The 17435-nt window shown below is 36.8% G+C and overlaps 2 protein-coding genes across 2 annotated transcripts; both read right to left on the reverse strand.

Moving 5' to 3' along the window:
• Positions 1-1010: 1010 nt before the first annotated feature.
• Positions 1011-9380, reverse strand: LOC112569598. The gene is made up of 12 exons (XM_025247422.1): positions 8821-9380; positions 8038-8382; positions 7067-7194; positions 6321-6531; positions 5929-6231; positions 5092-5373; positions 4464-4787; positions 4026-4142; positions 3307-3474; positions 2510-2629; positions 2267-2280; positions 1011-1787 (listed from the first exon to the last, which is right to left on the reverse strand). Exons 1-12 carry the CDS (start codon positions 8915-8917, stop codon positions 1473-1475), a joined length of 2424 nt encoding a protein of 807 aa, XP_025103207.1. The 5' UTR covers positions 8918-9380; the 3' UTR covers positions 1011-1472.
• A 492-nt stretch (positions 9381-9872) lies between these two features.
• On the reverse strand, positions 9873-17435 carry LOC112569450. The gene is made up of 4 exons (XM_025247238.1): positions 17331-17435; positions 13019-13405; positions 11021-11089; positions 9873-10402 (listed from the first exon to the last, which is right to left on the reverse strand). The coding sequence occupies exons 1-4, from the start codon at positions 17407-17409 to the stop codon at positions 10377-10379; spliced, it is 561 nt and encodes a 186-aa protein (XP_025103023.1). The 5' UTR covers positions 17410-17435; the 3' UTR covers positions 9873-10376.

Genomic DNA, 17435 nt, shown 5'->3' on the forward strand with positions numbered 1-17435 from the left:
CTGGGATAATTACAACTGTACAGTACTGATCCACTTTTACGCCGGAATCAGTGAAGGAAGTGAAAGCAGGACTCAATCGAGAACTTTCCGCATAGAAACCAGCTGCTGACCTCTTCAATTAAATGCGCAGTGCGTCCTATTAAACTTCCTCTCTTCTTGTCCTCTTCTGCACATTTTGTGATTTTTGCTTTTTTCTTTAATTGTATCTTTTATGGGGGAGAGGGAACTAATTACTTCTTCTCGTTCACACACATATTAGGTAGTTTGCATTTGGGATTGTTTTGCTGATAATCTTGAAATATACTGAGGAAAAGGAAAGCTAATTATTATTTATCAGTCCTTAAAAGTCTTCTGAGTAGCTGGAGAAGCAACTGGCTGAACCAACAAACCCACAAAAGTTGAATATTGTTGTAAAGAGAAGCGCTTTTTGCCACTGCTCCACCAGTTGGCTACTACATCATTCTGCAAACTAAGATTTTATAGCTTAACTCTACACACACTAACATGAGCTTTAAAAATTATCAAAAATATTGCTATAACGTTTTTCTTAGTGAGCTATTTTTAACGAGCAAGTAAAAGGTAAATATGTCAAAGAATGCTTTTGTAAATTGTGTGTGTGTGTGTGTTTTACAGAAAATTTTATAGCATATTGAAATTTAATCGTCTAAATAAATGATTGAATGAATACTTGAGACTCAGGAAATGCACCCAGTTCTCGAAATGTAGAGAAACATTTAACAGTAGGAAACAAATAAAGGCTCATAGACGTGTAAACGCCAATCTTTTTTTAGCTTATTACGCGAAAAATTGGTTGGACCCGAGGGAGGGAGTTGAGGTGCATGCTGGCAACCCTAGATCGAATCCATTCTTTGTCCCAGAAGGGGGAAAGTCTGGCCTTTAAAATAAAAAAAAAAGAAAAATTCAACGTTTCTCTTAGAACTTAAATCAGATTTATTGGACACAAAAGCGTTACTGTAAAAAAAAAGACACAAAGACACTTATAAGCAAATAATGCAACACAGCAAGAGTCACCTGTAAGCTCAGCGAGTGGTTTTATACAGAGAAGGGTTGCTGGTCACTAGAGAAATAACTGGATTTAAATAGGCAGCTTCCTTTTTAGTTCCCATGACACGCAGTTACCATTTACACAAAATTTACACCAACTGCAAGACAACAAAATTTCAGGATAAAGACTGCAAATATACAAATATGACAGGTTAGTGGACATATGCATCCCTCATCCGTCCCGCGCACGCAAGCAAATAAATCATCGTTTGAATCCGTGAGAATAAGGTGGAAGTAAACTAGTGAGTCGACATGACTGTTGTTTTGTATGCGGGAACTTTATTGTTGTAGAAGCTTTACCCTACCAGTCTGACACTTTTTAGGAGAATTCCGGTCAAATGAACAGTATAACACCGTCCCAAATATGCGTTTTTGCCAGAGGCGCACGTTCAAACACGCACAAAGGCTCAGTATTCTGATTCTTCCTTAAGGTCAATGGCAGGAAACTTCTTATTAACCATGCGAAGGGTGCAGTACTCTGTCGCATCGTGTGGCGGCGGCGGGTGGTACTTTATATCGTCGCTGGTATCAAAGCAGGGATGCACGTACAGAAGACCGACGGAGTTGACCCTTCTGCCTCCATCGACCTGATGGGAACATGAGGTAGGACTGCGGACGTCCAACTTATTTGGTTCCTCCTCTTGTCCTGAACGTTTTTGCACAATGTTCTGATACTCAGACCAGTCATTGTAGCCATAACTGGAGTCTTCTTTTAGGGAAACCTGCAAATGTGTAAAATTATGAACAAGAGTCTGTTTACTGTTTAGTTTACCTACCAAATAAAATCCTTAAGAAAACAGTACCTGCTATATCAATTTACATGGAAAGCTACTAAAATCGTAAACTCAGCTCTTGAAATTTTCGTGTTTCTCGTGTACTAAATTCCACTATAACCACCAACTTCTTCATTATCACAAGCGTCAGTAGCATTAATTATTACGCTGAATACGGAAAAAAAATTCTCTCACTCGCTCGTAGAAGGAGCACACTGATTTATCACATATCTTTAATATTAATTATAATAATAATGAAGCGTGATTTATATAGTGCATACTCACGCTCCCCAGGAGCGTGCTCTTAGCGCTTGACATAAGAACAATGATGAACAGCAGTACTGATAACTAATAAAAGAGAAATATAGAAAGCGCAAAGAGGAATCAGGTAACAAGAACTAAGAATGTGTCACTGTGCTTATTCTTACCTTCTTCCACAGACCTGTAAACAAAAATATTAATGTGAATTCAGCACATGACCTGTTACAATGATAACAATTACTAAGCCTAATTTTTTTATTTTTATAAACTTTACCACATGCTGTTTATTTTCAAGGAAATGAATACCGTCAATATTTAACAGCTATGGTACTCAAAGCAGATGTGCTCACCAAGTAGAAAGTACAAGCTCATAATTTCTTCTGATAAGATAATGCAGACTTCTGGATTACCTTTCATTGTTTGGAGACGGATTTTCTTCCCCAGCTTAGGAGCGTTGTCACACTTGCCAGGAGACCTGCTTCTTTTTTTGTCAACAACAGCGTATACTGATTCACATGCCTGTGCGAGTCCTGTTGTTAACAATTCCCTAAATGTGCTCGATCAATCTCTTAGTATATGTCAAGATGAAAAATATCTATATACATGTATATAGATATAATAATATGAGTTACTCCCTTGGTAAGTGATACAACTAGCATTTAATAATAAACAGACGTTTCCCGCAAAGCGACCTACTTGGAGTTACACCAGCTGTATGATCAGTCGCAAAACACAGTACAATATATACTAACATGAATTAACATTTAAAATATATTAAAAGTTAAAGAAAAGTGCAAAAGTAGTTATTAAAAAAGGTTTTAAAGATTGTTGACAGAAGCTCACTTACAGTACTTTATGCCCGAAAAATCATTCAGCGCGTTTGTTGGTGTATATACCAGTGTGTTGGTCGTTTGGTGTGGAGTGTTTGTATGTCACAACCTTCTAACAATACATCACTAGTTAACAATATTTCTCGTATGACAGGCCGTAATGCAACGCTGTCTCCGTGATTCATGGTTTTTCTTTTAAATCTAGGTTATAAACAAATCGCTTTTCGGACGGGTCTTTAATTATGTGATAATTTCTATTCTGAGAACAGTTATGAAAATGTATTCCTCGGTCTTAATTTTTTTTAATTATTATTAATCACATTTCGTTGCTAGTTATTATATAAAAAAAGAAGCTTGCATTTTGACCATATGCTCACCTTCTTTGCCTTTTTCGTGTTTCTCGTCTGTGTCAATAATGTGATCGGGGTGAGTGTTAGTCTTTTTCTTTGTCTTGTCCACAACAGCGTACAGGGGGGTCTGACAGAGCTCCGGATTAGAGACGCTGGCATTTGCTTCAGCTTGCTTGACATGTATCCTTTGTTTGGCTGGATTAAAATAATTGGAGGTCAAAGTAAACCATAACAGCATGCAGGTACGGACAAACAAGGAAACCACTAATGATCTCCGGAAAAGGCTGTTCAGTACAAGTGATTGTCACTGCTGTTCTTCTTACACTAGTGAGATAAGAAAAGTATGTTTCAACGCGACTGGACAGCAGACAATATTCCCATAAGTTAGTGATAAATGCGATGGTTCAGCTGAGGACACAGCGTTGATTGACAACGTATGAGTCTCGGACTCTCTGTTGTCTCCGTCTAAATGGCAGCTTAGAGATTGTTAATCATTCTCAGAAGTTTGTTTTAAACAGGTTTCACGTGCAAAAATGGCTGGCAAACGATGAAAAGAAATGTTTAATAAATCTAACGTAAGGAGGACCTATTTTTCATATTTTTTTAAAGAAGGGTGACAACAGTAAGGAAAGAATCCTATGTATTGTGGTCGATAGTTTTAATATATTATTAAAAAAGGTATTTGCATTTCATTTATTATATTTAACTATGTATTAACTAAATTACAATCAATATTGATAACAGACCTTTAGTTTTCTGTCGATTGATAAGTACACCAATCAGTACAACAATCGTGAAGAAGAAAAGGATGGCACCCACAACAGAAGGAAGGACAGCTGGATTAATTCGTTGAAAGTCTCGCACTTCAGTTAGAAACAAAAGAAAAGCAAAAATTAACCATAGAGCTGTTATGTTTGTATCTTATTATTTTACTTTGACTGTATTAATATAAAGATACAATGTGATACATGGCGAGAAATATATAAAAGGTAAGCCGTGAAAGAAACTTTTGAGAAACATTTTAGTCCACCAAGAATGGGGTTATATGGAACAACTCAGATTCATTTCTTATCCTTGACTTTGTGTTCTTTGTAACATATAAATTGCTTTGATTTTACCGAAGTGATACTGAAACGTATAAAGATTAATAACAAGCTTAGGAAAATGTAAATGTTATTACTTACAAAAGGTTATTACGACGGTAAAGTTCTCATCACCATGTTCATTTGTGAGCTGGATCTTGTACAAACCAGTTGACAGTGACATAACGTTGAAGAATGACAGAGTGCATGTGGACAGGTAACGGCGCACTGTGCGAGTATTACAGGTAATGCTTAGCATGGAACCTTCAACTTCAGTCTCCATGCTGTCATTATCATTTGATGGTGTCCTTAGAAACCACACGCAATGATCGTGTGGTGCGGGGTTAGCGATGATGTCAAAGTTCACTTCTTGTTGGTGTACTATGTATTCCCCAAGATGGTTAGATAAACGACTTCGAGGCTTACCTGCCAAACAAAACACACACACATGACCAAACAGACAGACGTAATACGGACAAGCAGAAAAACGCATAAAATAAGCACCAGCAGATACTGCCTCTCATCCATGAGCAATAAAGGTGTTCAAAATGTACTAACAATTTTGCGTTCTCTTATATGAAAAATATTCAGTAACATGCTTTATGTCAACGTGTAAAAAATATTGCTTACGTGCAAAAAATGTTAATCAGCAGTGGATAATGATTTTGTCCGAAGGAATTGAAAGAAGACCACAGACATGCGAAGACTTAGAGATAAATTCATCACTTACATAGTATATCGAGGTTGAGACTGAGTGAGTTGGTCACGTGACCGGAAAACTCATTCCACGAGGAGCATGTGTAGCTGGCCGAGTCTTCACATCTAGCGATGACCGTGTGTGTGACAGGAGACCACCCTGTCATGATGACACTGTCGTTGTCGTTGTTATAGATGGAGACGTTGGGTGTGGGTCGGCCGTTGGATTCACACAAAAGCTGTACTTGCTCTTTCTCCCCCACAGTCACATTTCTTTCATTACTGTTGAGCAACAGGTGTGGTTGTCTGGCAGAGTCTGTAAATTTTATGTCAATATACTTAGTTGTTATAGAAATCAGATGCAGGAAGAGAATGGAGGAGGTAGTGATAGAGAGATGGCGGCAGGAAAGTATGGGAGAGGAAAAAAAGTGAGTGAGCGACGAAACTGCAGACCGAGAAAGATGAATAAGGGAAGCGCGAGAGAGGCTATCAAACTGTCATTTTTATCTATCCCTTAAATCGAAATGCTGTGCCGAACATTATCTTTCAGCCCATCTTATCAAGCCACATCTAAATTACAAGTATTTCAATAGTGTTCTGTTCTGAAGTGAAGGACTCAAATAAGGGGGTAGATCGAAAGTATTGTAATTATAAAATCACAGCTGAAACAATTAGCAGCAGCAGCAACCTTCGCGAAGTTGGGTAGCATACGGAGTAGTAGATATGGTTTCCAAAAATGTTTTTAAACATAATTATATTCTTGCACATCAAGTAATATGTACACAGCCAGCCAGAAAACTATTAAAATAACAAATGTTTAGAATATAGTCAGAGAGGTAAAATATAACTAAAACAGAAAAATTCTGTTTACATCCCACATTAGCAGTGTAGTTTTTCCCGTGGATCGCTATTTGTCCCCACATGACATCACAACTGAACCAGGTTTTCTCATGATCTAGAAGATTCAGCAGATGGGTATACTCTGTCTCTTGTGATCTGTAATCCTTGTACTCTTTCGCTGATACCGTTGCCTGGTTAGTTTCGTTACCAACGATCCATCTCAGGTAGCCTGCAGGTTGTCCCAGACTAGTAGTACTACAGGTACAGGTGATGTTGGTGTTTTCTAACACGTAGGGCTGCGGGGCACATGACACAGTTGGCGAGAGGGGAACTTCTGCACACAAATGACATTACAAAAATTACGTGCGGAAGCACCGTGACTTTATTTTCTTCTTATTTTATGTTTTACGTCTTATAGTTTACCATTTGTAATCCACTCGAAACCAACAGTAAACTTTGCATTGTAGGTCTGTCCACCAGGTGAGATGGTGACATAAAAGCCATAGAGTCCTTCTTCTGCTGGAAGTGTTGTGTTGAATTGACATACACCTGACACCTTCACTTCACTATTAGTAATTCTTTCAGTGGTCGGTGTTGTCACCATGTTGATAAGTTCTACAGTTTCGTTCTTCGACTGATATAACAGAAACAGAAAAAAAACAGAAAAAAAGAAATAAGAGATGAGGATGTAATAAAACATCGAAACAACGATTTAATAACTAAAAATACATTAAAAGCCAGAAACATAAAAAAATAAAGTATGAGTTTGTACAGGTCAGAAACTTCGTATGTCAGTATAATGAATACTGAAGTAAACTATCTCTGCAACAACAAAGTTTATAAACTTACGAAAATATTCCCACATACAATCAGTCACAAACACGAAACATATTAATTAATAAGCTTTGTTCCAGAAGAGGTCTCTTTGATATCTTTTCATCCTCTCTTTACTCTGAGTTTTGTTAAAAATAGAAAATAGCATGGTGCCAGCAGTGTCACCTGTCATTTATTACAACTATCACCACAACTCCTCGTTGTCTTTCTGAAAGAAGTTCCAAATCGACTCACTCCACCTCCAACATCACTATGTGAGACGGGTGTTGGGGTTTATGGATGAGATCCAGTGGATGGGTTCACGGATATCTGCTGTGGTTTAACGTGTTACTCACTCCATGTTTGGTCCGGTGAAGCTGGCACGTGTAACGTCCACGTGAGGAGTAGACGCTGCTGATGACACAGGACACAGTCACGGACCATGATGTATTCACTGCTGTGCATGACACACCTTCTGGCGGAACTAAAACAAAAAGCTGCAATGACCTAACGAGACAAAAAGATTGACCGGCAGGCACTATTCTCTCTCTATATATGTATTACACTACATCTAAAATAACCCCAGTTTCCATGTTTCAGTCTGACAAATAGTTTCAATCCACTTCTTGTTTCAAAAATTGGTGGTTGGCATGGCTGGAAAGTGCTTCCACCTAGAGATGATTTTGCACTATGGGGAGAGGGAGGAAAACGGAGCACTGGTAGAAAACTTTCGACGACCAGCCCTGAAAAATGCTGTCACAAATAGAGAGCAACCCGATATAAGATATGAACCCAGGATCTTTCACTCAGTAGTCACAAGCGTGTGTTTTAAACATTACACTACTGAATGCCCCTTCTTCAAAAATCTGTTTGGCACACTCTTTCGTTCAGTTTTCCTTTTTATAACTTTTTTCAAGAACCTCTTATGCTCTCTATACACATCATTGACACAATTGGCGGCCTGCTAGGCAATAATACATAATTACTAGACCGAAATTAAATAGAGCCACCTTGAGTTAAGACGTGTGTAGTGTTACGAAACATTGAACGAGGGGTGTCACAGATAATTTTTTCCTTAAAAACACATTGTTAACAGTAATTAGCGTTTTGGAAAAAGATGGTATGACAATACGTTTGTAAAATCGTTTTGTTTCTTGTCTCAGTCGCCTTAATCGTTACTTGCCGATAAACCTGGGAAAAGTGCTTAAGAATATGAAAATAAGGCTTGAAGAAATATGGGGAAAATTTTAAAGTAAAATGTAAAACATGTTATTTATAAGTTTTTAGCAATATTCCAATAAACGAATAGCTTTGTGAAACTGCTTACAAACGTAACTGAGGTTACATCGCGATGATGCTACGGGCTTCGTCCCATTCACTAGAACACATTGAAGACTGCCGTTCAATAACTGGGCAACCTCTTTAGGATCTGCAGCTGTAATTGTCATAGAACTCGATTTGGGAACATTTACTATATTAGCATTAAACAGTTTATTCATATTATTCATCTCTTCACACGTCTGTTCACATGTTGCTAACAACTCGGAATCGCCTGTGTCATCCAATTGTAATCTCCACTGTACTCGTCCCTCAGCCGTGCAGGTGAAGACTGTGTCTTGGTCTACTAGCACTTCTCTCACACCACCATCCCCACAGGGGGTTAGACTTATACCTGAAATTGCAAGTGTTTCTTTTAAGCTGCGAGCTTTTATGTCACTAATAGAAAACAACAAAAAGTAAAGAAATTTTTCACTCAAAATCGTACACACATGGGTGTTTATGCACGCAAACTAATGGTGGACAAGTATGTTCCGTAGGACAGATTGTTCTTTTAAAATAGCAGTGATATATGACTACAAAGATAAATTGAATAGGTTTTTTTCCATTACCTTCAGCACTTGCATCTCGACATAAGCTAAAACTACAGCAAGCATTGCTTATAAATAACTGACGGTATTTTGAATAAGTTAGTAATGAATGCGAAAAATTGCTTTCGCTGAGCCTTTTTTTTATTTAGTTTATAAATGTGTCCGTGCTTTCATTTGTCACAACAGGAAAGCATATTATAATATTAGATGGTGTCTAAACAGCTGTAAAATTCCTTGCTTACCTCTGACAAAATATGAACCAGAAAAAAGTAATACACCCAGTGTGCACAGAATCCAAGCTTGATTTGTGACATCATGCTGCAGCTTACAGTTGTACATCCTTTGAATTAGATCATGACAAACTATTTTCAGAGTAGACTTCAGCCTTTTGTACTGTGGCTCATTTCATCTACCAGTATTACTGAGTCTCTTTGTAGGTATTCCCATATATCATTAAGATCACATGATATTATCCACTGAAATATGTAAAACTTAAGACAGAAGTTTCTGTGTTCATCGGGAATTTAATCAGCTAGCAATTGAGCATTAAAGTTGAACAACAGAAACAATTTGTGACTGTCATCAAATATATATGATAGATTAGTTAAACGACTGTGCAGGACAACAGAAAATATGTCCCTGTTTCAATACTTGGCTGAATGATGGACATTGTGTGAGCTCGCTGGACAGAGCAATAGCTTCCGACAGCTTGGAGCCTACGCTTGCCAAGGATAATGCTCTTTCAAAGTAAGACTCAAATTTGCAAAATGTCTCTGGACAGATTGCACCAGGCGAAAGTGAAACAAAAGGATTACAGATATGTGTGTAGTATACATTGTAGCGATGGAAACCCTTGGACATGCGTATAGTTCCACGTTTCTTAAAACGGCCCCCTCGTGTGTGTTATTGTGACTAAACATGCATAACGCTACAGCAGTTAAAGAATTCATTTCAACTCGTTATGTGTTAATAGCACAGTTTCTTATATATTACAGTTGTCTTCAATAGGTTCACTTCTATACATTCATAGAAATTGCTTGTAGCTTTGTTAGGAAGTAGCAAAATCTGTGATGTGGAAGTAGCTGCCTCGTGCGGGTAGTGTAAGAAACTGAAACTTCACGGTTTAATAACAATTTTATTTCGAAAACCTTCTGCTCCCTTGTTCTAAACACAGCATTGAATTTTACAGAGAGCAAGACATCTACTATTCTATCATGCATACTATTGCTTCCGAAGATGGTATAAATAAGAAATCTTTTCATATTACAATGTTTATAGCGCTAAGTGCCCGGGTATTTTTACACAAAAAGGTCTTTAGCTGCCTGTGCAGCCGCTAATAAACTTATTCATCTAAACCTTTTTTTCAGGAAAGAAGAGAAGGGAAAAGACAGAAGGGAAAGACAGTAGAAAATGCTCGGTTTTCAATCATTTATTACAGCCTTAGTTTATGGCAAGCAGTCACATAATAATCTTGTTTACACAATTATATGTCTCTCCCTTCCACCCAACCACTCTCCCACACACATTCACAAACAGAGCAGGGGAAAATGCAAGAGAAAGGGAGCGGTATACACTCTTTTACAAGTTTATTCTCTTTATTTTGTTTTTACAATGCAAATAGACAAAAGTTAATAGATACAATGGACAATAATAGTGAATACGCTTTTAAACAAACAGAAGCTATTCAGCCAACACCACACCAATTGCAGATATTATATTAGCATACATATTAGGAGGTACGTAAGCCCAAGAATGCAGTATTTTAAATAATGAAGTACACAGGAGGCCTTCTTCTTTGCTACAGCAGCGTAACAATGAACATTCCTGGAAAGGAAATTATATCATACAATTTAAAAAGAGGTAAAGAAACACGTGAACTAACAAACAAAACAAAACAAAAAAAACTGCTATGATTAAAAGCTCTCGATAAATTGAATTACTATGTAGGGTAGAGATAAACCTGAGAGAAGAAATGGTGAAATGATAATCTCATTTTTAATTTTAAATAAGTCAGTGACAAAATGGCAATGGAATGAAAGACAATAAGACTCAAGCAAAAAGACGGTTAAGTCTGATATTTTCTTTATTCACGATATATAGATATGTTATTAAGTCTCTTGACTCACTAATATTAATTAAACTCCGGTTTTCGACGTATTTAAACTGTTTAGTAAACTTTGTGGAGGAGTTGAAAAGAATTTTAAAAGGGACACTAGGGCAGGTCTTCAAATTAGAAATAAACTCTTTGTTTAAAATTGTTTCACAATATCCAGCAACAAGAGTAAAGAGTCCTACTGCACAGACAGCCTAGCCCTTTCTTATAATGATGTCCACGCAGTATTCACCATTTGAATTCCTTGTACTTTAGAAACCTGTCGAAAATTTTTTATCAGAGCTCATAATAAAAACATCACACACTGTAACATCCATCACAACAGTTACCTGTTAAGAAAAGTGCAACGAGCAGCGACAGCCTTCCACAAATCCTGTGTGTCAGCGATGGTTCTGTGTCTGAAACAGCGAGAAGAATAAATAAGATCAGCTGAAAAGCTATATACCTGAACAGACAAATGAATGCAATATACAAAATACCTTTGGCTGTCCTTTTATTTATAAACCGTCCGATACATACACATGCACTCAAGTTCAACTACTTCCAAAATCACAAGTTTCTAAGGGGGTTATGAATGTCAAACTCCATGTTTATGTACAGAGACTGGCTCAACATTAAGATGACTGAGTGGTGTAAACAAGCATACTTAAGTTATGTATACTTTCATTTTATTTTAATATTGTTAGATTATTACTATGAAAAAAACCATGGATGTAAAGCATATATATCATACCCTGAAACGGACTCTAATAATAATATATAATAATATTTAATAATATACACTAATATATACTAATATAATAATATACACACTATAATAAGCATACTACTGAGCTTGTATACTACACGTTTCAAGGAAGTGTAAATGGTGTGCAGGAGCATATCGCGCTCTAAAGACTCTTTTCGTAGCTAAGGCCTCATAAGGGAAACGACACATAGATAAAGCGATAACATGACTGAGCACACTAGCAATGACAGTCTAAAACTCAGCCATAGTGGCGGCTGTCGTGTCGTTTTTCAGTGCAGACAAACTAAACATCAATAGTGTCCATCTCTACTGTCTACAACGCTCAGCGCAAATGCAGCTGGTGTTCTTAGTCTTGTTTCCTCGTTATTACTTGATATACTTCCCCACTCTGTCGTTAAGATTTGAAAGTATTAATCTGGCTTTAAACAGTTTCACAGACATGTCGGGACCTGTGACATCTGTCTGGTGAAAGCATAAACTTTCCTCTGTCAGTGTTACTCTTTATGCAAGGTTACGAGCGATAGTAAGAGGGTAATAATGCATTTGCACCAACACGCCCTCATATCAGTCTGGTGCTTAGGAAAACCTACTACCGTTAAAACACTTTTACAAACAATTCTCCCCCGAAAGATGCCTTTCAACAAACTGTTCATTTTCAAACTTCGTGTATACATTTTAAGAAAATATTCTGGAGGGAAAAACCTAAGAATTTAAGAAAATAATATCACTGATATGAAACATGAGTCTTAAACACATAATTATAACGAGAAACAATTCATGAGAATAAAATAGCAAAATTATTATAATACGCAGAAGTCGTGACAAGAAGCACGACAGGAGGCAGTCACACATGCAGAGAAAGAAAAGCGGGAACAGGCCACCGGATCGTTTGTTGGGGGGCAACAAGGAGGGAATTGGTGTTTTACGCCGAGCCAGCAACTGAGGCTATATTATGGCAAGGCAGCCAGCCCTGTAAACAGATGCCACGTGCAGAGAAAGAACAGCGTGCCCGAGACGAGAAATGAACTCTGGGCAGCCAACCACTGTATTGGTGACAGGCGCTAACCGTTGCACCACCGGACCGCTGTGTCAGCAACAACAACTATATACCATTGAGTAATTGTCCAATTTATTAAAATTGGGAAACAAGACTACCTAATGATATATTGATAAAATCACTAAATAAACAATAATAACACAAACTAGCAAAATCTGTTAAACAAAACTAATACAAAAAGAGAAGTCGTTTGTTGAAACACTTGCTGTGGCTTTCAAACCGACAAATTTCATTGGTGATAAGCATCAGTGATAAGCTCCTGAACTATTACTTATAGGGTATGAGAAATAGATGCATTAGTAGAGATAATATGGGTAACCCGCTCACCAAAAAAGCTGAACCCGAGATGTGTGGCCTCAAACATCTCATTACCCAAATAGCCAGAATGGAACGGACTTTTTTACTGTTTTCACTAGCTACATTTGTTAGCTCAAAATTCATACCATATTTGTACTCTTCGGATACCGTATGGATCTTAATATAGACATACAAAATAAATAAATGTCAGCTGATGATACTAACCAATATCAGTCACGTTGCAACCATCAAGGGCTTCTGCTTTTTTATATGGAGGTGCCTTTGCACAATATTTACATTTCAGTAGGGCCCCCAAATCTTGGCTTTTGTCGACTTTGTATAAATACTTGTAAGTAAAAATTTCTCCATCTGACTCATCACACCAGCAAGTATTAGGGTTAGGGTTGTTCTTTTTTTCACAAACAGCATTTGGCGGTAGTGGTGGTCCAACGCATTTTGTTACTGTTTCTGTCAGTGTCAAATCAAACGTCACATTGTTTTGCATGGAGATACATCCTGCACTTGCGGTTGCTGTTTTGTTGATCTTGCAGACCACAGTGAGCATAGCTTCTCTGACTGCTAGGCAAGCATATTCCACGTCTTTAGGTGTCACTGTAACAATAAAGCGTTAACATATTTCTCTATCATTGTGAATCATTCTGTATTGAATCATCCTTTAAGGGGTTTATATATATATTCAATACATAGATATTCAACACACACATATTCATATCTATATTTATGTGCAGAATTATACAAGTACCATCTAATAGAAATACGGCGAGGGATTAAAAAGTCGAAAACCAGGAAAGATTTACCACAATAGACAAAACAGGAGTAGACAGTAACCCTAAATGATCACGAAATATTCCTGACTCCTACTTTAACCCACATATGTGTGTACATTGAGACACAATTACAATTAACGTGTTAGTTTTATTAGGAGAATCTCATAAAGATGCCGCCATAGTTTATTACATTTACTGAGAACCTTTTATTGCCATCAACAATTCAACTAATGGTTAGTGCGCTGGTGTGGCTTGGTCTTCCTTCTAACACTACAAAAATTCTAAAATAAGGAGAAAAACAGAACCCTTCATTGTGATCAGTCAGCACTCAATAAAAACTAACCAAGCCCAGTGGTTTGACTAATGAATCGAGAAGGCCAGAAGAGGCAGGGTTAGTGAATGAGAAGCATTTTAAAACTCTATAGTAGGCAATGATTAGGGCATAGCAAAAAGAGCCACTGTTTTTATTCTTTTCAGTAGCTACATTTGTTAGCTCAAAATTCATCCCACGTTTGACCTCTATGGATACTGTATGGATCTAAATATACAAACCAAATAAACAACCTACACATCTTCAAAATCAGTGTAACTTTTGGGGACTGGACTCGCAGCATTAGAAAGAAATTACAATTCCTACCCAGTCAACATTCTTCTGTCAAAGTAAGGTATTTTCTGTGATGTCATCAAAATATAAGTGGCCAACTGCTAGCTGCTTACCACTACAATAATAATTAATACCTCCCCTTCACCCTAAGCACAGTTCTATTCACTGCACATATACCCAAAAGCACATCCGATTCGACACATGCTAAGAGGAAGCAAATAAAACACTATGATAACTTTTTTTGTTCTTACTGACCTAACACTTGAAATTACACAAAGATCATTATTTCCATTTAAATGAAACTTCAATGGAGAGAATAATGTACAGAAAAAAAACCTAATAATTAATTGTACTTTTATTCTGATTCAGAGGTTTTTATGGACTCGCTTATGGTATATAAACAGGAGAAAACAATATTTCTCATGGAATGGGAGTATAAATAATTTGTTTAACCTGGAACAATGCAAGTAAGGTATAATGGATTTATTGCACATATTCTTATGTAATAGGTTGTCAATAATTTCACCCAAAAGTGAAACAAAAGTTTACATTATTTTACCTACAGTTTAGAGTGTTTTTCTTTCTTTTACAGGAATTGCACACATTACATCACTATATCTGTACATGCTAAGCCAATTTAAAACATTAACATATAACCTGACAGGCAGACAAATATCATGAGCTTGTGTGTATACTCAGGTACATTTTTTTAATACATGACAATACATAGTGTATTTCAGGGATGAGCAAAGTATGGCCCATGGGCCGCATATGGCCCACGGATGTCTTTGGACCAGTCTGTCTGCCAAAATGTAAAGTGCACTTGTTTTAATTTAAAATTCCGCTTAGGTCAATTGGATTAAAATTTAATTTATCAAGTACAACAGCATTAGAAATAGGCAGTCCTTAGCATTCTAACACTGACAAAGTAAAAGGGTACCAAGTAATACAGTTGACATATTTGATGGAGTCATTATAAAGTACTGGGGTCTGCTGCCCTAAAAACATTCTGGTTTTAAAGTTAATTGTGAGCAAATTCAAACATCTTCCCTTTTTACAATAAATTCGTTAAGTGAAGGCCATTATATACTCATTTGTTGTCTATTCCATTATCACTAGGTTTGTTGTGTAGTCACCTGGCATAGGCTTTTGGTAAGTTATCAGCCTGCTGCATAGCTTACAATTTTGAGTCCGGCCTGCAAAAAGAAAATATTTCCCACCCCTGGGAATTTGGCAGTGAGCATTTTAACACTCCAACTACCCCAAATAATTCAAATCTTTTAAGCATGTGTTTGATAAACATAGCTGCTAATAGCAACATTTATGCACAGCTGCATAAAGAGTCCTCTAATTCTCTGAACAGAGCAGCACTCCTTTGTTTACTAATTTTGTATACAATAAAAGGGCAGTTATCATTCCTCAGTATGACACATTTGTCTCCCTTGTTGAATCCTCTCCAGTTCAACATAGCTACCTTTGCAAAGCAGAAGAGCATTTTAAAATTAGTTCTACATCTTATATAGGATTTATGACCTGCTTTTATAGGTATAAAGATGACAGGCTAGACACCCAATACTTATGAATAATAACAAAATAAATTCATGACTGCTAGTTTATTAAAAAGAAAAAGATGATACTACATGAGAATTAATTAGACTTTATCTGTATATTCAAAAATCAAAATTTATAAATGAAACAGCCATCAAAAACTACTTTGAACAGCCGTGTTATTACGATTTGACTATCCTAATTCTGATGGAGGAATCAGCTGATGATCTACCCAATCATTGCATCGCTTAATCAAGTAAGATGGCCATATCATCTGATGTATTTAAACAGAAAAAGCATGAAGGAATTTGGGTTTATTTTTGTAATGTGTCAGCTTTTCACTGAGGTCAACTGGCTGTACTGTTTATAGCATGTATTATTTTGTTTTATTTAAATGTTTACTGCTAAAAGTTTCAGGTATACTTTGTAAATAAGCAAGATTGTGAAATCAGAGTTCAGAAAAACAATGAAGTAACATAATGATGTCAGAAAGCTGTATCTTTAATCAAATTTGCCTATTGCATATTGCTAAAGTATAATGATGTATGCATCATTTTTTCAAGAAATGCTTGATCTGAGCTTCACTAAAAAACATGCCATACACGACAGAAAATCTTTATATTTAGCCTGTCATTTACTCTCTAATAGACATTTGTAAAATTTACTGTTTATTAAAATAGAAAGCTATTGTGTTTTACCTCTCTGTGTGAAGGAGACTGATACTGTTTAAATAATATGTACCTTGCTGTAAGCTCCATATCATCATTAAAGTAAAAATCTGTGACTGTTTTTCTTCATGGACTCATATTAATTAAAGTAACATATAGGATAAGAAACATGAAACATAGAAGACAAATGTTTGTGACACTAAAGGCATTGGGATTGTTCCAAGATTTGCAGCTAGATGAAAAATATCTAGTGTGAATAATAAGAGTGTCTAACCTTCAGAGGAAAAAGAAAACTATTAAAGAAAACATGCTGACAGTAGTAATATTTCTACCTTAACTCTACTGGACCTGTCTGCTGCATTCAACACTATGGACCACTCTCTGCTCCTTCATAGACTACACACCCTCTTCGGGATTTCTGGACCTGCACTAGTGTGGTTCAACTCCCATCTCACTGACAGGACGCAGATTTGTTGATGGTTAAACATCTCGCCTTGCTCCACTTTTCTTGTGGCGTCCCTCAAGGCTCAGTACTCAGCCCTGTGCTGTTTATTCTGTACATGAAGCTACTTTCATTTTGCATCCGGTCTTACAAGATTAATTTCTCATCAAACATATGCTGATGAGAGGCAGCTGTACTGGAATGAAACTGAGATGCTACACTACCAAAAGTTTTGTCTGTAATGTTTGTTTTCATTTTGCGAAATTTACTTGGACGATAATAACCTCTTGGTATTCAATTTTAATGTGTAGTCAAACATCAAACAAAGACAAGGAAGGAGTTTGAACGAGTTTGAACATAAAATTCTGATCGAAGGTACGCTGTGCTTCGTCTTTCACGTGTACGCTTTAAGAAAGGTTTTATAGCGTTGGTTAAGAAATCACAACAAATAAAAATAATATTTTTTTTAAGTACAACGATGTCGTACCTGACGTGAAGAAGCAGCAAAGCAACACCAGATGTAAAACGCACATAGTTTTAAGACAAAAACGGCAATAAATTTTCATGCGAATGTCACTGAACGAGGATAGTC

The sequence above is a fragment of the Pomacea canaliculata genome, linkage group LG7 (genome assembly GCF_003073045.1).
Source record: "Pomacea canaliculata isolate SZHN2017 linkage group LG7, ASM307304v1, whole genome shotgun sequence".
NCBI lineage: Eukaryota > Metazoa > Mollusca > Gastropoda > Architaenioglossa > Ampullariidae > Pomacea > Pomacea canaliculata.